Below are 21,318 nucleotides of genomic sequence, written 5' to 3'. Positions count from 1 at the left end.
TCTACATTCAGCATCAAATCTGCGCATATTCTTGTAATAAACTTAGATTCCCAAATCCGTACATTGCCGGTGGGATAGGTTCAAGTTACCGCCTTAATGAGCCCACATGGCCCGATATTCTACAACCCACGACACGTCGTCATGAAAACCTACCCAAATCTCTCACAAACAGTTCAATCAACGAACTTCAATACTCCATTTTAATTCCGTCTTCTTCTCTTCTCCGCTTCAATGGCGAACCCAGAATCCCCCACTATCCAACCCTCTGAAGGGGAGAAGAACGTGTATTCGGTCTGGGCTCTTCCTCCAGAAGATGTTACGGCCAGAATCAGGACTCTCATGAACAGCCTCAGATCCGAGTTCGGCGGGCCCCAATTCGAGCCACATATCACTGTCGTTGGGGCTATTCGTCTCACCCTTGACGATGCCCTCAACAAATTCCGCTCGGCTTGCGAGGGGCTTAAGGCTTATCAAGCCACCGTCGATTGTGTATCTACCGGAACCTTCTTCTACCAGTGTGTTTTTCTCCTTATTCATCCTACCACCCAGGTTCTTCCCTCTGTTCTTTATTTTACCTCCTTTTCTCTGTTTGATCGTTCTCACACTCCCCCTTTTCTTCTTCTCAGGTGGTGGAGACTAGTTCACATTGCTGTGGACATTTTGGTTACAAGAACTCTACCCGTAAGATCCAGTTCTCTTGCGATTATTTCTTGTTTTTTCCTCCTTTTTTCCAAAAGATATCTTATCCATAGGTTGTTGATTGTTAAATTGAATCATGCATCACATTCAAAATGGTAAATTTAGCTCTGCTTTTCCCTTCCCTCAGATTGTTATGAACATACAGTAGACTTTGATATCTCTGGGTCAGCGTATGTATTTCTAGACTAAGATTACAGGATGAACATTCGGATTTTACGTATTTGGTATTGGAAAACTACTAGGATTTGGTGAATTAATGGGTCAAGCTAGGCCTTAGAAAAGAAGTTTTGATAAACTTGTTCGTATTATCCATCTTGTTGGTGCTACTGATGCCAATTATCTGCAAAATTGTCTCTTAAGCAGTCCAAGTAGTTGAGCTAAATTTCTTCTTTACAATCAAATGAAAACAGAAACGGATTAGCCATATGAAAGTAAATGCAAGCCTGTTGTCAAATTCAAGATGTCTAAGCAATGAATCAAAGAACTATGCTCGTTTCGGTACAAGATATTGAGGATGCTTCTCGAATCTCAACTAATAATATGAATGTCGTGTCTGTATCAGCTTACATGCCGCATTTGAGCCTACTGTATGCCAACATATCAGATGAACAAAAGAAGCAGGCAAAAGAACTAGCAGAGAAGCTCGACGAAGCCATTAACGGCCTGAGCTTCCCCGTCACTCGTCTTGCACTATACAAAACAGACACTGGAGATGAAACTCTGAAGTCCTGGGAGAAAATTGCAGAACAGGATCTTCCTTCAAGTTAATAAGCTTCTGTTTATATCTATACCCCATGAACACTGTTCTTTTGGACAATGTCTGTACTCCTCTGTACTTGTTAACTGGTAAAAAAAATAAATGTCAGCTGAAGGCATTACTATTTTATTCTTGTAAAAGAGAATTAGTTTATTATCTAATATAAATTATAGACAAATTTAAATTTTGACTTTGTTATCAATAAATTGATGAATTGATTTTGAAAGTTGCCTAAACTTGTAATGTAAAATTTCGATCTTTTTTTAGTTCAACTTGCGCAAGTGGATTTTTTTTTTTTTTTTTTTTTTTTTTTTTTTTTTTTTTTTTTTTTTTTTTTTTTTTTTTTTTTTTTTTTTTTTTTTTTTTTTTTTGTGGTGGTGTGTGCAGATCTATTGAAAACCTCGAGCCAGGTTCAATTGCCGAAGTTTTACTCCAATCAATCGCCATAGCTCAAATAACGAGCCCTACTCCACGGCGACATTCTTTCTATCCACGCGGGAACTGCTTGTCGTCCCTCGTTGTCATCATCATCCCCAGGCCCACCTTCCCAGTCCACTGTCCCTAAAATCTTCCTACCTTTTTTCATTAATTGTTGTCCCGTCCCTCTCTCTCGAAAAGAAAAAATAAGCAAATTGCCTTCCGGATCGGCTTCCAAAATTCCCTTTGAAGCTTTTCCAGATCCAGCAATCCAACTGGGGTGTTGGATTTTTTATATAGCAGGGTTTAAGCTCCTCCTCCTCTTTCAAATCCAATCTACATTCCTCCGATTTAGACAGATACTTGTATTTCATTCTTCTGGGTTTGATTTTTATATTCCCTCTGATATTTGAGGCAATGAAGAGTCCGGTGAGGTTTAAGTTGGGGAAGCAGTCGTCCCTGGCGCCGGATGGGCATCTCGAAGATTTGGAGGAGCTGGTCAAGCAGCACCAAACTGAGGAGGGGATAGATTCGAGGGTGAGGTTGATGTATTTGGCCAATGAAGGTGATTTGGAAGGGATTAATGAACTGTTGGATTCGGGAGTCGATGTCAATTTCCATGATATCGATAACCGGACGGCTCTGCATATTGCTGCTTGCCAGGGATTCGCCGACGTCGTCGCTTTGTTGCTCGAACGTGGCGCTGAAGTTGACTCCAAAGATCGCTGGGGGAGCACGGTAATGATCACATTGCTCTCTCCTTATTTTCCATTACTAATATCTTTAAAATTTTCCTCTTCTCTCTCTCCTACTCTAAATTTAGCAATGTGTAAAAGACTGAAAGAAAGAGTAGTTTTCACTCCAGCCCATCTCCAATTCCACTCCCAAATTCGGCCCATTATGCCGTTTGGATCGGAGTTCATACAACATTCTAATCGTAATGGACTGTGTAAAATCCGTTGTTGGGAAAGTTGGGGTATGAGGGAAGATGATATAAGACGATCTCTGTTACGTGATTATGTTGCATTCTTCCTTCTCTGATACAATACATCGTGAAATTTTGAAAATATTTGTGTAATATACGTACAATCTTAAATTGTCTAGTGTCTGCTTAACAGCCTCTTAGGGATGCCGTGCATTACAAGAACCACGATGTGATCAAACTTCTGGAAAAGCATGGTGCAAAGCCTCCGGTATGATCGTAATTTCATAACTCTGCATTTACACTTCGGTGGATTCTGATTCATGGGAGAGGCATTGTTTGATACAGGTGGCTCCCATGCTCGTCAAGAATGCCGGTGAAGTGCCAGATTATGAAATTGATCCTAAGGAGCTTGATTTTACTAACAGTGTGAACAATACCAAGGTAAAATTGTGTTGAAGTGCGTGTTTACATGTTTGATTTGCCTAATTCGTTTTTTGTAATTTGTTCGTTACAGTTGCTTGAGACTTTGAGTTATCTTTGACTGTTACAATAACTAGGTTCTATTATTTCCATTTTTTGCCTTCAAACTCCTAGTCGTCTAAGGATTCTTCACATTGGAAACACTACTAGGGAACATTTCGCAAAGCATCTTGGCGTGGAACTGAGGTTGCTGTGAAAGAGCTTGGAGAAGATCTATTCACTGATGAGGATAAAGTGTGGGTTCTTCGATCTACTCCTTAGTCTTTGCATCTTATAGTCCGTATGGCACTTGAACCTCTTGTTTTTATTCAGGAGGGCTTTCAGAGACGAGCTTGCATTGCTTCAGAAAATACGACACCCCAATGTTGTTCAGTTTCTGGGTGCTGTTACTCAAAGTTGGCCGATGATGATAGTTACAGAATATTTGCCAAAGGTTTTTCCAATCACATAATGTTGCAAAATAGAGAGACATACTTTAATCTAAAGCTTGGTTTTATTTCAGTTGGAACCTTGATTGAATTTTGTTTTCTTCTGTTTTTGATACAGGGAGATCTTGCAGCATTATTGGGCAGAAAAGGAACACTAAAAACTATGACCGTTTTGAGACTTGCCCTTCATATTGCAAGGTCTATCTCTCAACTGAACGAGTTGATCCGAACTATTATTCTTTTTAAGCTTAATTTGAGCTGCTAATACATAATTATGATCTAGAATGCAGTTACTGTTATTAGGAATAGAGTAGGATGTCATATTGCAATAGGATGGGTTTTAGTTTTTTTTAGGCTTCATATCCTTTTGAAGGAAATCGTATGTAGAGTTTTGAAGTGATATGAAGGATCCTCAGAAATATAACAATTATAGAATTGAGTGAGCTGTTGAGGACTTTTTCTACTTATAATAAATCATTGGAAACCAAGCTGTAAATTATGTTATGGAAAAGAAAGATCTTATAGTTAATCTGTAAAGTTCTGGTTAATTGTGATTGGTGAATGATTTTCAATATCGATACATTCCACAATTCCAACGGTTAACTTTCTTGCAGTTCTGTTGAGAATACGTGTTCCCTGTATCGTCATCTTTTCTTTAAATTCACTTTTCCACCTGTCTTGGCAAAATATTCAGGGGGATGAATTATTTGCATGAGAACAAGCCAGCACCAATTATCCATCGTGATCTTGAGCCTTCGTAAGCATTCCTGTACAATAACTCATTTATACTTGGGATTTTTGTTTTTTGTTTTTAACTCTCACAAGTGCTGAGTACACGTAGCATTCTTTGTTGAACACTTAAGAATATAAATTTTTCACCAAATTTCTGAATCCGATGACAGTTTTTATAATATTGCTTTGATCAAGATTTCAGAAATATTCTGAGGGATGATTCTGGCCACCTGAAAGTAGCGGACTTTGGAGTTAGCAAGTTATTGACGGTTAAAGAAGATAAACCTTTGACCTGTTCAGAGACTTCACGTGAGTCTCCTCTGTCTTGAATTCTGATCTACAAACTTTTTACAATGGTTCATACCCAAGAAAACAGTAATTTTAGTACTCTTTTGAAATAGAATATATGGTTCATTGATTCAATAACTCTTCCCATTCTGCACTGTTGCATCAGCCCTTAATCGTCATCAAGTCAAATAACACATGATATTGATTGCTGAAAACTCAGGTTTAGTTTTCATTTTATCTAATATTATTATTTTCCCCCCATTTATAGGGAGATATGAAGCTCCGGAGGTTTTCAAAAATGAAGAATATGACACAAAGGTGGACGTATTTTCATTTGCTTTGATTTTACAAGAGGTATACATACCTGTCTTCAATTTGTTTTATTCTATGTATTATCAGGCAAATCTTTTTTCTAAGATTCTTCATATTGTGGTTGCTCCTGTTTGTCTTTGAATTTAGAGAATGGTGGCTCTTTGTTGACGCAGGAGCATTGAATGATTTAGAAAACTGTTGAAATGAGTAAAGTCTTTCTTGTTTATAAACTACATAGCATTTCCACACTGACCTCATGATGGTTGGTTTCGTGGAACCGATGTGTCGTATGCAATGAGCAATTAGATGCTTATTTGATAAACAATTTTTTCTTCAATCCTTTTATGACATTATGACCATGAAAGATTTAAGGGGAATATGCTTGAGCATATAAATCGTTTGAAGCATAGACAGTTTCCAATCTAAGCTTTCTGATCGACAGTTTGAATTCTGATATTAGTGATTTGCTATAATCCAGATGATTGAAGGCTGTCCTCCATTTCCCGACAAGCGAGATAGTGAAGTTCCTAAATTGTATGCAGCAGGTGAACGTCCACCATTTAAAGCACCACCTAAACGTTATGCAAATGGACTAAAAGAGTGAGTTCTATCTACCCAAGCTAATTGATTTAAATTTATTATGAGCAATGGTAAATTTCTAGTTTGTTTCTTATTTTGTTTTAAAATTTTAAAATCAGGGGTTGAAAAGCTCTTGGGTTTTTAGTGTGTATCATATTTGTAAATGTGGTTCTTTCTTATCGATTATGTTTTTTAGTCTCTCCTGAATTTTCATCATCTCTAGTCTCATTTGTTTAAAAAAGAAGAAAATATTTACGTCGTGAAGCTAGCTGGTTCTCATAGCTATCATGCACTCAGAAATATTCCACGATTCTTCTCACTTCCAAGTTGGCATCAGAGCCAAATCAATTCTCCTGTAATTCATATATTCATTTTGTCGAAGTGAAAATAATTTGTTTGCAGGCTAATTGAAGAATGCTGGAATGAGAAGCCAACTAAAAGACCTACTTTTAGGCAGATAATAACCCAGCTGGAATTCATTTACAATAGATTCGGTCATAAGAGGCGCTGGAAGGTAGTTCATGGCCTCTGCTTTTTCTTGTCTCCCTACCCCTAGACTTGTTTTAGTGCATAATCTTTTTGAAGATGCAGACATCCACTAGAAAGATAAGCCATATACTTGTTCACGTGGCTCTATATTTTTGTTGATTTTCTGATTAAAGATTTATTGGAATAAATATGAATTTTAAGGAAGTTTATTTTTGGCTTCAACATACATACAGGTCAGGCCATTGAAATTCTTCCAGAATATTGAGGCGATGTTGAAGAAAGATCGTTCCCGTCAAAGCAGTTTGAATCTATCAACACATTCTTCTGCCAGCAGTATATGATTTGTCAGATTTTGGTCCAATACTGTGTTTACCTTCCCAGCTTCGTGTGATGAAACGTGTTTCACAGAACTAACTTTCTGACACTCATAATTCTACAATTGTCATTGATTTTAGAATTCGTGAGAGTTTGGGATGAGAAACACCTGCACCATTGTTGATTAAATACCGCCTTTGTATCTGTTATAAATTCAGGATTGTTAGACCCAAATCTTCAATGTTACTTTGAAATGCAAGATCGTGGTTGGTTGAATGAAATACCTTTAACCATCCTACACCTTTGATTTTGTCGGATTGGAGGCCCTCTTTGGGCTTGTTTTTAACTATCTTTCACATTTGATTTACAATTCTAGTTTCTCTGGGACATCCTTCTCTTGGGCTTGTTTTTAAGTTTGTTGATAAAAAGAAGATCGCACCCTTCTTCTAAAATCTCTTATTTTCAGGCAATGTGTGGATCGGCAAATTCCAAGTTTGGACCTTAATATTGTGATGGTTGAACAACAAAGGAATTCCATTTCGTTGACTGTTTACCCGTTTATGTGCAGATTCAGGAGATACCAGCACCAAGTATATCAGCTACCAACTTGGAAAGCGTTCGACAAACAGCTATAGACAGAAGTGGCAGGAAAGTACCAACTTGTAAGTTTCAGTTTCAAATTTGATCCTGTTGGTAAAAGGAACCAACTTGCTGACATGAGAGGCAACTATTTTTTGGCTGCAAATCTTCCAACCAGAGATACTTGGGGATTGAATTTGAAGTTGGAGAGTTGATTGTTAATAGCTCGTTTTGGCAAATTGGAAAAGAACCCCCAATTCTATCAGATTGAAAACACTGGTTGCTGTATCTTAAGAACATCCATTCCTTAAAATCTCCATTTCCGTGGCTATCAACAGTATCAAATCCACATGGGAAATCAGATCTTCTGGTTAGTTTGTTCATCACACGGCCTTGAGAAATTCGTACTACATGATTTGTTTCCATTTTGATGCCGCTGTTTGGTCACCATCATGTGTGAATGTGAAGAATTGCCTGAACTCCGCCTGGAAAATTAGAATTGTAAAGAAAGCAACTTCTAGTAATATCATGTTATTGCTTTCTTTTAATTGAACCTATTTTTGGCCACCTTCAAGAAGACACCGTTAAAGAGAGACAGCTCAAATCTCATCAAACAGACTGAAACACACTATGAGAGACAAGAAAATATTGATCGCACTTTCCAGACGAATATTCAACATTGTGAACACAATCATTCTCTTTGTCAAATTTTTCTAAAAATTGGTCAGAGTTTTCTATGGTTCGTCCCAAACCCTAAGATTCAATCGATAGCCTCGACATTCACTTGCGTCCTTAAACGGCTTGCAAAAGGAAAGACAATCTCAATAACAAATTCTTTCCACATGTATTGTCCTCACTCATATGCTACCTAGAATTTTTTTCAAGAGGTCCTCGCGTAAGGTTCTTAAAGCAAAACAGAAAGGTACATCTCTTACTATCAAGTGTTTTAAGTCATTCTCAACCATATTTGCATATCTCGAGTGCTCTCTGTTACAGATGTAGTCTTAATTCATTCACGTATCTCTTTTTTACTTAGAGGTTACCCATAATCACGGGCTACTTGGCTAATTTACATTAAAGCCTTTAGCAGCCTGTGTATATATGCTTTTAAAGCAATCCATTATCAAAGGTTCACCGCATGCTTTCTTTGAAACATATTCTCATTAAGGTATAAAAACACAGCAATTTTATGTTCCTTTTGCAAAGGAGATCTGCAACATGTTCAGGTATAGAACTCAGCATGGTGGAAAGGAAAAGCTTTGCAGAAAAAAAGTATGTCAGTAAAGCTGAGTTGCCTTCTGTCCAAAACTGCAATAACTGAAGAGCTTTAGCAACTCAGGCCATTTCACCTCTACAAGTTGGTTCAATTTTCCCCTACTCTCTTACTCTGTCTAAATTATTGCTTTGTTTTTACACTTCTCTACCCCTTCTCCCACTCAATTTCTATTAATGGAGTTTCATTGAAGTTGCACATAAAATGAGGAAGAACAGAATCCCAAGTTCATAAGATGAATGTCAATTGCCATACTTGGTTTCATACTTCATTCACAAAGCTTGGAAATTGGGGCAGCTCAAAGTGGAGCGAGATCGAAGCAACTAATATCTTTGAGTCAAGTTTATTAGCAAAAAAAAAAAACCTTTTTTTGTTGGAGATCTATTGATAGGTAATGGACTACAGACATAGATAGAGTCAAATCTAGACTCATTACAACTCCTATGGCTCTACATGTTGAGCTATCCATCCATTTTTAGTGGCAAGAATGGACCACCTACGTCCTGGTTTTATTAAGAATACGCAAGAAAAGCACTTCAAATGGTGATCCGTCCCGTTATAAGCGTAGGGTACGTAGGACCCCTTACGAGTTCAGCTCGGGCATGATGTTATTTATTGATTTTTCCAGATATAAACATAAGAGGAAGAAGCTAAGTTGAGTTAGCTGAAGAAATTAAGATGTTTAATGCAGAGATTAGAAGAATTGAAGAGGGAAGGTTGAAATACATGGGTATGGCAATATGGCATTTATGGGGTTTAGGTCTGATGCCATTGAAGCCCCTCACACTAACCCTCTTTTGAGAAATTATGTGCACTGCTTTTCGTGGTCCCATTTCAAGAGAATATAAAACTCACAGCCCTTTCATTGTTCTTGTTTCTAATTGCCAATTTAATTTGTATGAGAACTAGACAGACACTATCCCCAATTGTTTGAACAAAATGATCAAGCCTGTAGGATGAATTCAATCTGTTTTTGGTAAGCAATGGAAGCTGTGTTTTGTTTAATAAAATTATGATAAGTGCCCACAAATTGCTTTCAATTTCATCCGATTCGACTTCAAATGTTGCAATTTTATCATTTACCTTCTAATAGACTTTCGAATGAAAATTTGTGAGATTCCATAATGGTGGGAGAAGTAAACGAAACATTTCTTATAAAGGTTTAGTAGCCGCGTTTTAAAATAAGAAACTGACGACAATACATAACAGGCCAAAGTGGACAATATTTGTTAGCGGTGGCCCCGGGCTATTATAAATGGAATCAGAGTCAGACACAGAGGGGTGTGCTAGCAAGGACGTTGGGTTCTCCAAAGGGGGTGGACTGTAAGATCTCACATCTGTTGAAGAGGATAACGAAACATTACTTATATGGATGTGGAAGTAAACGCGTTCTAATGAAACTTGGGCTTAGAGGATTTGTGAGGTGATCCTTCATATGGGGGAAGTTTCATTAAAAAGGAATTCTCTCCCTCTTTGTAATTTGGCATTAAGCTTCCATCTCCTCAAATGGTCCTTGTAGTTGGGGGTAGATATCAACATTATTTCCTTGTCCATTATAGTTAAAGTATTAGATTTAATGTTAATTTAATATGATCTTGCAATAATAGAATTGAATAGAATTGTTTAGGGTAACCACCACCACTCAATTCAATTCCACAATTCCACCGCCGATAGATATTGTTCACTTTAATTTATTACTCATAAAAAATATTGGGTTTAGTGATAGCTCTTGTTTTCTTAATAATAATGATTCATTGGTCTGTGGAATTGATTAAAATGTTGATGAATTATCATCATGAATTAAGTTGTCCATATTATTGTTTTTGGAAAGCTTTTGGGTATCATAGATTTGAACTTGGAATGGAATGTATTTTTATGGATTAAAATTTAGATGGTTCAACTATAATTGTTTTTAAAAATTTGAATGAGCAATGTAGAATTTTGACCAAATATTAAAAAAGTTGTAATCTCACGTCAAAAAGGTTCAAGAAAGCCGATGAGCTCTAAATACTATAAAAGTAGCTTTAGTTTTAGTTTTGGTTTCAAATCGACTCGATTAGAAACATTTCAAAATTAGAAAGTGTTTAAAAAAGCTTTGTGTAGCAACATTGTCTGAACTTTGACATTAAAAAACATTTCTTGAAACGAGCTACAATGTCGTTAGACCGAGCAACGAATTGAGCGGAGATTCAAAGAAGAAATTTGTTTTAAAAAAAAGAAAGAGTTCCCAAGTTTTCCCAGAAAGTACGGTGTTGTTCATATGAATGTTGAGCCACAAATTGGGCACATGAAAGGTTTTGGTGTCAGATTGGCGAATTGGGCATCATTTTGAGTGTGCAAACCTTTAGATCAAGTGCTCCCATGAATCCATACTTGTTTTTTGAACAATTAATCATATGGAAACCGCTACCAAAGAGTAGTCATCAATCCAACGACTTGTCATTACAATCTTTGGTGTTTGAAAAAAGTAGGTTGACATATCGAACCATCATTAATCAGACCATACGAAATGAAAATGCATAGAGTTTTAAATATGGAGAAATGGGAGCTTTCAGAAACTGTATGCCCCTCTTCATACAACAAATTTGATGTCTGGGATGGGACTCAGGATACCTTCTATTATTACCTTTACCAAACCACACTCCATAAAACATTATCACTCTGTTTAAAGGAGCTTGATTATGAGTATCCATTCTCTTATGTATGAACAGATTCTGATATCACACAGAAACCCCAGATATCAAAAACTGGATTTGGGTTTGAATGATTAATATAGAGAGAGTATTAGTTTGGCAGATCATGGGAGATAAAGAATGTTTTGCATATAACAGCTATAAGTCATTATCCTTGGCTTTGCTATGGTCGTTTTGTTCTCTAATCTGTGTAAAGCTTTTTAACCTCAAGCCCAATAATGCAACTTATTCCAACATCCCTGTCAACCCATTAATAATCACTTCACAAGTCCTTTTCCTTTCTTTCTTTCTTTCTCTCTCTCTCTCTCTCTCTAGGAGGAGCTCTTGAGATGCCATTGTTATGCCCAAACCTTATCAGTCACAGCTCACAAGAATGAAAGTTTAGAGATAAAAGGTTGAAGTGGATTAAGTTAGAAGTAGAAGGCTTTGGTAAATAATCCTTTCTAGAGCTGATAAAGGGTCATTTTCTTTACTTTATAAATACACACACCTCTTTCGCTTCCTTACTTCCATTTCTTCTTCTCCTCCTCCCCTAATCTTTGAGGGATACAAAGGCTGTGTGGGGAGATTTCTTTTTGTTCTGTGTTTGAAAGTTCCTTCTCCAACCAGCTCTTTTCCTTATCAGGTTAGTGATCAAAATCTCTGTCTCTTAAACCAACAAAATAAAGCTTAGATTCAGCTTCTGATTCTCTTGCTTCTTCCTTCACCTGTAAATCCATGCAAATGAGCCTGAAAATCTTCTCCTCTTTTATTCCATCTCTTAAGGAATCAACAGCTGTAGGGAAAATGGAGATTTGGGTTTTGATTTTGATGAGTGATCTGTTTGGAATTGATTTAGGTAAGCTGCAAATAAGAAGAGAGGATGTCAGACTCACCTCAGAGGAAGATGGGAAGAGGAAAGATTGAGATTAAGAGGATCGAAAATACAACAAATCGTCAAGTCACTTTCTGTAAGAGACGAAATGGGCTGCTTAAAAAAGCTTATGAACTTTCTGTTCTCTGTGATGCCGAAGTTGCTCTCATCGTTTTCTCAAGCCGCGGCCGCCTCTATGAGTACGCTAACAACAGGTAAACACAAACACAATCTACCTTTTTACATTGTTTTCTTCAAATCTTCCTTTGTGTAACTCATTTTGGGAATCTGGGTTGTGTTGAGAATATATTCATTAACTTTACTAAATTTCTTGTTCCTTGAGCTGTTTTTATAGTTGCATGAGGTTGTGGGATTGTTTTTGCTATTATTGTATCACTTTGCTTGTTCTTGGTATGGTGGATACATAGATCTGGTGTAAGAGATGGAAAGATTGAAAGGAGTGAGGGTTTTGGTAAACTTATGGAGGTCTCTCAGGACACACCTCTTTGCATTACCTTACCTTACCCCTTCCTCCATTGTTTAAAGCTTCTGTTTCTCTCTCTGTCTCTATATGTCATCTCATGAGTCCAATCCCCTTCATCTCCTTGACATTTCCTTAATAGAAACGTCGGTTGGATAATAAGAAAGAGAAAGTACAGTTTCAAAACTTTGTCAAAACACCATATACAATAATAAGCTTATTAGGGTTTCAAAGTTTGTCAAAACTTGTGGGTTTCCTTGAAACATGCTAAAACGCCCTTTTCCAACCAATCACCTCCAACTCAAGATTGAACTGCCTAATTGTTGGTTTCCATTCAAACCCTAAAATACATTGGGATTTGGGTAATCCCCAGATTAAACATGTATTAACAGAGAGAGAGAGGGGAAAAGGTGTAGCTTTTTCTACCACAAACAAAGTGAGCCAATAGGAAGTCAAAAACTTTACACAAGTCTTAGGTTTGTCTGCATTGTTTGGGAAATGGGGTGTCTGGTTTTAGGGTTTGGGTTCTGATTTTTGGTGTAGGGCTTCAAGAATCTTTGGTCACGTCACTCAAGATTTTTCAGTTTTCAGCCTCCCTGACAAACAAAGGGTTTCTGTCACAATTACTAAAACGGGTTCCTTCCCGTTTCAGATTCAATTCAATTTCATGTCCCTCCTCCCACCAATTTTCTTTTCAAACCATGTTCATCCCTCTCTCTCTCTCTCTCTCCTCTTCTCTCTCTTGAACTCTAAACCAGAAGAGCAGAGCAGAGAAAGGGTCATCCCATGGAAGAAGAAACTAAACTGGGCTTCTTAAATTTACCACAAAGTTTGAATCTTTGAAGGGTATTTTTAGAGAGAGAAAGAGAGAGAGAGAGAGAGAGAGATTAGGTTAGGGAAACTGGTAGAGCCAAGCCAATGGGAGGGCATGAGCATTTATCTTTAGTAAGGCACAGCTTGGACAGCCACTGATTGAAACGGACGGCTATGATGTACACAGTGTTAGAGACAAAAGGCTTTACCGCCATTTTTTTTTTTGTTTTGGAAGGAAAAAAATCTGGTTTTTACACTGTATCGGGTTGGATAAGAGGGTGGAATTAAGTTGATTGTCCATTGAGTAAATAGATCAATGACAGTTGGCAAATTCTGGTCCGTCGATTGGATTAAGCCAATCATAAAGCGAGATCTGTGCCAGCATGTCTCAGACAGCCAATCACCAGCTCGACGAAATTAAGGTATCAGTGCATCGGTAAAGGAAACCATGGATATATGCTTCAAAATAATGATATTTAAATGCGGGAGAGAACCTTTTTTGTTGTACATTCCGTCACATCATTGGGAGCCATTTACTCTTTCAACTGATTTCTATCATTCATTTTGCCTTTTGTGGGGTTTCGTATAGGATTCATTTAACTAAGCGAGTTGGGTTAATGTGACACATAAAAATGTTCCTTTTTGTGGATCAAAAACATGTCGCAATGCTTTGTTTGTTTGGTTGTTTTTTAGTTCTCGCCGTCTAAAAAATTATCATAATTTTATTTTAATCAACGTGTATAATTAAGGAGCCCTAGTCAACATGCTATGGCGTTAATTTAGTTTATATTTTGGTTAATTACAGTGTGAAGGCAACCATTGATAGATACAAGAAAGCATCCTCAGATTCCTCAAACACTGGATCTACTTCTGAAGCTAATACTCAGGTACACTTCGATTTCACTAAATTTAAAGAGGAACGTTGAAGGGAAATGGTAATACAAGATTAAAAAACTCACTATTGAATGATATCCCAGTTTTACCAACAAGAAGCTGCCAAACTTCGAGTTCAGATTGGTAACTTGCAGAATTCAAACAGGTATTTTGAAGAAAATTTATGAACATTTCCATTAATTCAAGATTTTAAAGTTTCATCATCAGAAGAATGTTGTTTCCAGGAACATGCTGGGTGACTCTCTAAGTTCTTTGAGTGTAAAAGATCTGAAAAGCCTCGAGAGCAAACTTGAGAAAGGAATCAGCAGGATTAGGTCCAAAAAGGTTGCTTTTCTTCCTTGTTTCTCAAATAACTTAGTCTCAAAATAAGTAGCTAACATTTCTCTGTGCTCTATCTCTCCCAGAATGAACTCCTCTTTGCTGAAATTGAGTATATGCGGAAAAGGGTAAGCTTTCATATCCAAATTTGATACTAATCCTTTAGGAAAAGCAGCTCGAAAGCCCTTGTTTTTTAGTCTTTTTATCAAACTCATAAACAAAAGAACACCAAGTTAGCTATGTTTGGATGATCATCTATTGAAATCTTCAATGCAACCTAATTTCTAGCAAACTTGATGATCAATTTCAAGCAAAAGAATCAACTTTCCAAATGGGTTGGTTGAAAGTTTTAATTTTTCAATCAGGGTTTCATTGATTTTCCTCTAAATCATAGAAAAAAAAATCAATCCTTTAAAATTTTGTTCTAGAAACTGTAAAGGGAAGTCCCTGGAGTGATTCTATGTTCTTCAATTGAATGAAAAGCTTTGATCTTTGCAGGAAATTGATTTGCACAACAACAATCAGCTGCTTCGAGCAAAGGTCTCGTTCTTCAATCTCTCTATCTCTCTCTGATACGAGCAATTAAGATTCAAACTATGGGAATGTGTGCAGATTGCTGAGAGTGAAAGAAATGCCAACATGATGGGAGGAGAATTCGAGCTGATGCAATCTCATCCCTACGATCCCCGAGACTTCTTCCAAGTGAACGGCTTACAACATAGTCACCAGTATCCACGCCAAGACAACATGGCTCTTCAATTAGTTTAAGGTTCTTGTGTTGTCTTGCTTGTTTTACAGTTAAATGAAGCCATTCGCTCTGTATCTAACAAAATACCGACCAAACATTTCGCTGCAGTTAATAATAGTATGGTTTGAAGCTCTCTGGTTGGTGGATTATAAGGAGCGCCCCATCTCTGCTGATTGAAAGGTACTTAAAAGGAACTTGAAGATCATACCTCATCTATGCCTTATCAAAGTCTTAGCTTCTGGACTCTAAAAAAAGACATATTCCAATATATAAATATATATGAATGTATGTATGTAATGTTGTTGTCTGGTATGCATCCAAAACATTAATAACCTATCTTATCTTTGTGTTAAAATCTATGTCTGTCATACAAACGACTAACATATTGTCTCATACTTCTGTCTTGCTTTCTGTTTCACTGTCTCAACTTTCTGTGATTCCTTATTTTGTTTCTAATTATGATGTAATGGCTGATTATTGAGAAGATTGAAACTTTATAATTGATTACTTAGCTTAAGTGCGTGCAAGAGGGAAATAAGAGGCAAATCCTTATAATGCGTCGATTATAAGAGGGAAATTTTTCGTTTTTGCTTTCGGGCTTCATTTCAAACTTTTAAAATGCGTCGATTAGGAAAAGGTTTCCAAATCCTTATAAAGAATGCTTATGTTTCCCTTTCCAACCAATATGGGATCACAATCCACTCCTTTCGAGATCCAGCGTCCTCATTGGCACTCGTTCCCCCACTCCAATCAATGTGGAAAACCCCCCAATCCACCCCCTTTCATGACCCGGGCACACAGTCTGGTGTCCATTCCTTTCGAGGCTCATCGTCCTTTTTAATTCCTTACTGTTTGTTAAGAACTATATAAAAATGGTAATAAATACAACCCATTGTTTGGACAAGGTCCAGCTCAACTGATCGTTTCTAACATATTTGGTTTTCCTTGATTGATTTGATTGATTTGCTTTAGGGTACATCATGAGATATTTAGTTAAATCTCAAACGTCTAACACAAACACGAGCCATAAATTGAGAGCAAGCATGCCATGTTCTTGAGAAGAATGGCACACACCACCAAAACGTAAACAATTAAAGGGACATTGGAACTCTTCCAACAACTTATGCATAAACTCAACAAGTCCGATCAGTTGGATTTAAACTAGAGTTGAGCAAGGCGACGAATGTCGATTGGGTAGGCGTCGGAGGGACGTTGAGCGCTGTAAGCTCTTCTTCCAACAATGGTGTTGCCAGCCTCAGTTGGATGAAAGGCATCCCAAAATAGATGATCTTTTCTGTTAGGACATGGGGTTTGGAAAGGCAAACATGTTATTTGGCCATTGTTCCTCCCAATCCCACAGCACCCAGCATTTGTAACACTAAACCCTGCACCACCCAACAATTGAATCCTCAGGGACACAATAATAATGAGAAAACAAACTGGGAAGGAAGAGAGAGTTGAATGATACCAAAAGATGAAGGGCTGTTTATGATATCTTGGAAAATCCCATAAGAGTCAATGTAGATGAATCTTGCATCAGCCTGGTCTCTATTGAGTTGATCCACAAGCCCTTTCAGCCTGTTGTTGAACAACTGATTCGCAAAGTTGTACCTTTGGTTACAGGTTCTCCCATCAGGGCTATTCGCCAGTGCATTTGGACTGCACCCAATTTGGCCAACTCCAAATAGCACAAACTTCCTTGCCCCATTGTTGTACATTATCTAAACATAATTACCTTTCACGATATAAGAATGCGATTAAAGTCTCACATTGACTTAAAGAAAGCGATGTAGAAAACTACTAACCGATAATTGTTGAGTATACTGTTGAATGAGGATTTGAGCGTATTGATCGGGCGTATATTGACGACTCGACGAGTAGATTTGAGGCATGAAATAGTTGTTAAGATAATCATTGCTACCCAATCCAACAGAATATATACACTTCTTCAAGTAATCAGCAGCCGCATTTTGATCACCAAGAATGCTGACTATCTGTCTAACAGTGTTTTGGTGATTTCTCACTTGCCCACTGAAGCTTATCCGAGCTCCCTGCAAGAACAACACCGCCCATGTCAAACTTCTAACAACAAAGATACATGAAGTGGGTGTGTAATAATAAAGAAAATTACCAACTGCTGGCCAGTTTCCTCTCTGATTCCAGCCGCTGCAGACGCGTAGTTCACTCCTCTAAGTATGTCTCGGCCTCTGGTGTTGGAATAGGGAGGGATGTAGGTATTGAATCCCAATAACTCCGCTACAAGCCATGAAAAAACAACAAAATTATACACATTTCTTGACTACAGAGACTCGTTGTTGGAAAGGAAGCGGTGAATGTTTACCAATGACATCGACGGTGGTTTTGCCATTGGAGAATCTTCCAGTAGTGCCTTGGGGAAAGTCGATGCCATAAGGGAGGTAATTGGCGCGAGCCAGAGAAGAAAGGCGATTGTTGTTGCCGTTATCAACCAAAGAGTCACCAAAAATGAAGTAGCAAGGAACTTGGGGTTGTTGCTGGGCGGTGCAGCACCAGAATGCAAGCACCGCAACAAGAAGACCCCATAGCTGATTCCTTACAACCTTACCGCCCATGGCCATTCTTACACAAACAAGACAGGAAAGCTTGATTGTTTGGGAAGGTTGAAGTGGAAGTGAGGTTGAAAAGGTGCAGAATAGTGTTTAAATAGAAGGGGGTGTTCAACTCCAATTAGGAATGGGTTTTACAGTTGAGGAAACGAAGACTAAGAGTTGGGCATTTAATTAGAGTGCGAAGTCAAAATCTTTAGTTTATATGAAGCATTTGGGCAACTGGGCCAGTTGGGTTTGGGTGGAAATGTACAGAAAAAGGCATAGTTTTGATATCAAGTAAGATGAGAGGCGTCTGTCGGTGCCGGTGGCTGCTTGTCTTGATCATTTAAAGCTTTTGACAATCAAATATGATTGTGAATTTGGACGTGGCGAAGCGAATAAATGTGGATAAAGGCAAAGTGGGTGAGGAAATTGAATGCTTGGGAGTTGGAGTCCATGCCTATTAACTTCCCCAATCAATTGCCAACCTTTGACGATCTACACCATTCCCATTTCACCGACATGTCGACACCAACATATCGCCATGTCAAAATGTTTCAATTCTATATTTCAATTCACTCCTTTAGCCACCTCCGCCCCTCCAAGGGGGTGGATCCCGGCCTTGTCTACGACTCCAATTACATCGACTATCTCGATGACTACCTCTACAGCCTCAAAATGAACTCGATTAACCCTTCCTTCACGTGCCTTCCCACCCCATGACCTCAACTTATATTCATGTTCAGGTAATCAATGTTCTTATATGTTCACGTGGTTAGATAAAACTATATTAACTCACGGTAAGAAAAATTGACCACTACTCACATCTACTTATAGTTTATTTTGAGATAATTTTCACGATTCTACCAAATATCACACTCAGAAAATAGAATCAGGAAACTATACCTAATTAAAGCGATAAACACAAGGTTTTGGCATTCAACGACAAAATTTATTATTTAACCATTTTAATATAATTTAAACTTTTTAGAGTTATAAAATTTGAAAATAAATTATCGAACACTAAGTTACTATTAAAAATTTAAATTAAACCAATAATATAATAAAAACTAATATTATATTTGGAAAAGGGAATTAGTATTTAAAAAGGAAAATGATTGGGAAAGGATTAGTCCTTTAAGCGAGGGATGGGGTGACGTGTTGGATAATGAGTGGCTTGTCGTATTCGGAACCATTTGTTCTGCTTCGGGACAGGGTAAAGCTTATTCTTTAAAATTATAATTATTAATAACATATAATTTGTGGGCCCGTCATCAGCATTCATTATTCTCTTTATAAGCCTAAAACAGGGTTGGAGGGTTGGGGAAGTGTTTGTGAGACACACTGTAAATTGTGAAATTTCACTTAGAGAGGAGAACAAAACATTCATTATTCTCTTTATAAGCCTAAAACAGGGTTGGAGGGTTGGGGAAGTGTTTTAAAACCGTGAGGTAAAGCCTAAAAGGAAAAACTTAAAGAAAACAACCCATTATGATCCAATATCGCGACTTAACTTGCCTTCTCCCTAGTTAAACGCCTAGTAAAATGCACCCTTGAACCAACAAAAGTGACACATTAGTTCAATGAGTGAGCCATTTTAACAACAAATATCAAATATCTTAATGCCTATAATGTTGAGAGAGATATTAATAAAGACAAAAAAATCGTAAGCTTTGCCTTTTGAGTGACGCCATTTCACAAACACATTTACATCCAAACTCTCCCATCTCCTTTTCTTTTTCCTATAAAGCCCATTCTTCCTTTCCCTTTCCCCCCGCTCTCTCCCGTTCAACGATTTCTGTCCCTATGGCCGAAGAATTCCACGACTCCGACGTCATAATCGCCGACCACCGCCACCTGTTCCACCCCTCCCTCGACTACGCCCACACCCAAATCCTCATCACAACTCATCGGAGCTCCAGAAACGACGCCAACAGCAACAGCAAAGATTCCGCCGCCTCTCTCCCCGTCAAAATCCCAGAAACCGTTTACCGTTACAATTCCTCCGACATGGAGGAGGTGGACGAGGATTGGGACATTGACGACGACATCGTACCCCCGCACGTCATCATCGGTCGTCGCGTAGCCGGAAAAATGGCTTTCTCCCTCTGCACTGGCAACGGTAGGACGCTCAAAGGAAGAGATTTAAGCCAAGTTCGAAATTCTATTCTCAGAATGACCGGATTCCTGGAAACTTGACCCCTAAATACTCCAAATCAATATTTGTAAAGAAGATTAATCAAAAAAAGGGAACCCATTTTTCTTTAGAATAATTCATCGTGTTCTTATTTTTACTACGGGGGTCGTGTAAAATTTTCATGGGAAGCATGAAGGAATGCATGTTCACAGATTGGGTGGAGGTTCTGAGTATTGTTTAATTTATGTTTGGCAGTGTTCTTAAACACAAATAATGTTCTTTCTTTAAACCATAACTGATTTAAAATTTTAGTAAAGTAAGAAATATGTGATTATTAATGTTGGTTAGGACATGATTGAAACCATACATATAATTTGACAAGAAAATATTAAATAACCTAATGTTTTAATTCCAAACCTTTGTTTATTTGCTTAAGAAAAGAAATGTGTCAATAAAAATATCAATATTATCAGACAACAAAGTCACGTGTAGAAATCGACCCATCCTTCACTATATGTGTAAAAAAGTTGTTTGAAAAGTGTCACATTAAAATTAATGATGTCGCTTAGATCATGGTGACGGATTCCATTGACTCTAGAGATTATAATATTTCTCTTTTAAGAAGGCATACATAGAGATGTCCACAAGAATTGGAAAAGATTCCACGTTACCTATTTCATTCTCTATCCCAATAAGATTCTCTATTTACGAGTGGGATTCTCCACTAAAATTTATCAAGTTAGAGTTAACCAAAAATAATTTCTTTTTTATGTTTATTATTATTTATAAATATAATTATTTTTAAGTTTTTCATTTTTCAATACACTCTTTATAATATATATATATTAATAAATCAATATATTCACCAAATTCTACTTACCTAATTTCTAAAAATTTAAATTTTAATAGTTTTTATAAATTTAAATATCATATTATAGCCAAAAGATATTTATAGTAATATATATATTTTTTAATATGCTTTTAAAATATATTTATATTAAAAAATATATAGTTTAATTTTTAGCAGGACAATTAACGTATTGAATCAATAAATTTGAACTTTTAATTTCTAATTTCGTCCATTTGAGTTCCAAATTTAAATAAATTATACAAACTTCACTGTGACAACATTAATTACACAAAATGTTCTAATAATTCCATAATTGATTTTATAACGTCTTTTGTTTTGTTTTGTTTTTTTTTAATAATGATAAATATATATATTTATTTATTATTAAAACATAAGTTTTTGTAGGCATGAAACACAAGTTATTTGTTAATTACTATAAAGCGCTAAAAAAATGGCATAAATACGAAGAAATAGCAGTAATGCAAAATTCAATTCCTTTACTAATTATGGATGTAACCATTTTCTTATTATAAAGTAAATGCTACCCCACAAATTATTATGAACAAATTTACATTTTTACTAAGTTACTAAATATTATAAACATTATAAAATTATTTGGATCCATATACGGAAGAGAACAAGAACCCGAAGAAGAAAAGAAATAAGGCATAAGGCATTAGAATCTTGGACA

General features: G+C 37.0%; 5 protein-coding genes across 5 annotated transcripts; 4 read left to right on the top strand and 1 right to left on the bottom strand.

Moving 5' to 3' along the window:
- The first annotated feature begins 107 nt into the window (after positions 1-107).
- Positions 108-1,585, top strand: LOC111478628 (cyclic phosphodiesterase-like). The gene is made up of 3 exons (XM_023122998.1): positions 108-549; positions 627-681; positions 1,262-1,585. Exons 1-3 carry the CDS (start codon positions 232-234, stop codon positions 1,465-1,467), a joined length of 579 nt encoding a protein of 192 aa, XP_022978766.1. The 5' UTR covers positions 108-231; the 3' UTR covers positions 1,468-1,585.
- Positions 1,586-1,887: 302 nt separating this feature from the next.
- On the top strand, positions 1,888-7,548 carry LOC111478579 (integrin-linked protein kinase 1-like). The gene is made up of 12 exons (XM_023122930.1): positions 1,888-2,611; positions 2,992-3,066; positions 3,144-3,239; positions 3,429-3,514; positions 3,591-3,711; positions 3,825-3,904; positions 4,401-4,463; positions 4,641-4,747; positions 4,995-5,080; positions 5,517-5,638; positions 6,020-6,131; positions 6,340-7,548. Exons 1-12 carry the CDS (start codon positions 2,291-2,293, stop codon positions 6,445-6,447), a joined length of 1,377 nt encoding a protein of 458 aa, XP_022978698.1. The 5' UTR covers positions 1,888-2,290; the 3' UTR covers positions 6,448-7,548.
- A 3,707-nt stretch (positions 7,549-11,255) lies between these two features.
- LOC111478622 (floral homeotic protein AGAMOUS) lies at positions 11,256-15,510 on the top strand. The gene is made up of 9 exons (XM_023122992.1): positions 11,256-11,591; positions 11,805-12,034; positions 13,919-14,000; positions 14,091-14,152; positions 14,232-14,331; positions 14,412-14,453; positions 14,824-14,865; positions 14,938-15,094; positions 15,182-15,510. Exons 2-8 carry the CDS (start codon positions 11,829-11,831, stop codon positions 15,091-15,093), a joined length of 690 nt encoding a protein of 229 aa, XP_022978760.1. The 5' UTR covers positions 11,256-11,591; positions 11,805-11,828; the 3' UTR covers position 15,094; positions 15,182-15,510.
- Positions 15,511-15,987: 477 nt separating this feature from the next.
- LOC111478592 (GDSL esterase/lipase At1g29670-like) lies at positions 15,988-18,667 on the bottom strand. The gene is made up of 5 exons (XM_023122953.1): positions 17,415-18,667; positions 17,205-17,329; positions 16,879-17,124; positions 16,542-16,794; positions 15,988-16,458 (listed from the first exon to the last, which is right to left on the bottom strand). Exons 1-5 carry the CDS (start codon positions 17,668-17,670, stop codon positions 16,235-16,237), a joined length of 1,104 nt encoding a protein of 367 aa, XP_022978721.1. The 5' UTR covers positions 17,671-18,667; the 3' UTR covers positions 15,988-16,234.
- A 779-nt stretch (positions 18,668-19,446) lies between these two features.
- Positions 19,447-19,839, top strand: LOC111477622. Its single transcript, XM_023121486.1, has one exon. The coding sequence runs from the start codon at positions 19,447-19,449 to the stop codon at positions 19,837-19,839; it is 393 nt and encodes a 130-aa protein (XP_022977254.1).
- Positions 19,840-21,318: the final 1,479 nt, after the last annotated feature.

The sequence above is a fragment of the Cucurbita maxima genome, unplaced genomic scaffold (genome assembly GCF_002738345.1).
Source record: "Cucurbita maxima cultivar Rimu unplaced genomic scaffold, Cmax_1.0 Cma_Scf00004, whole genome shotgun sequence".
Classification (NCBI taxonomy): domain Eukaryota; kingdom Viridiplantae; phylum Streptophyta; class Magnoliopsida; order Cucurbitales; family Cucurbitaceae; genus Cucurbita; species Cucurbita maxima.
This window is presented reverse-complemented; position numbering and strand designations above follow the sequence as displayed.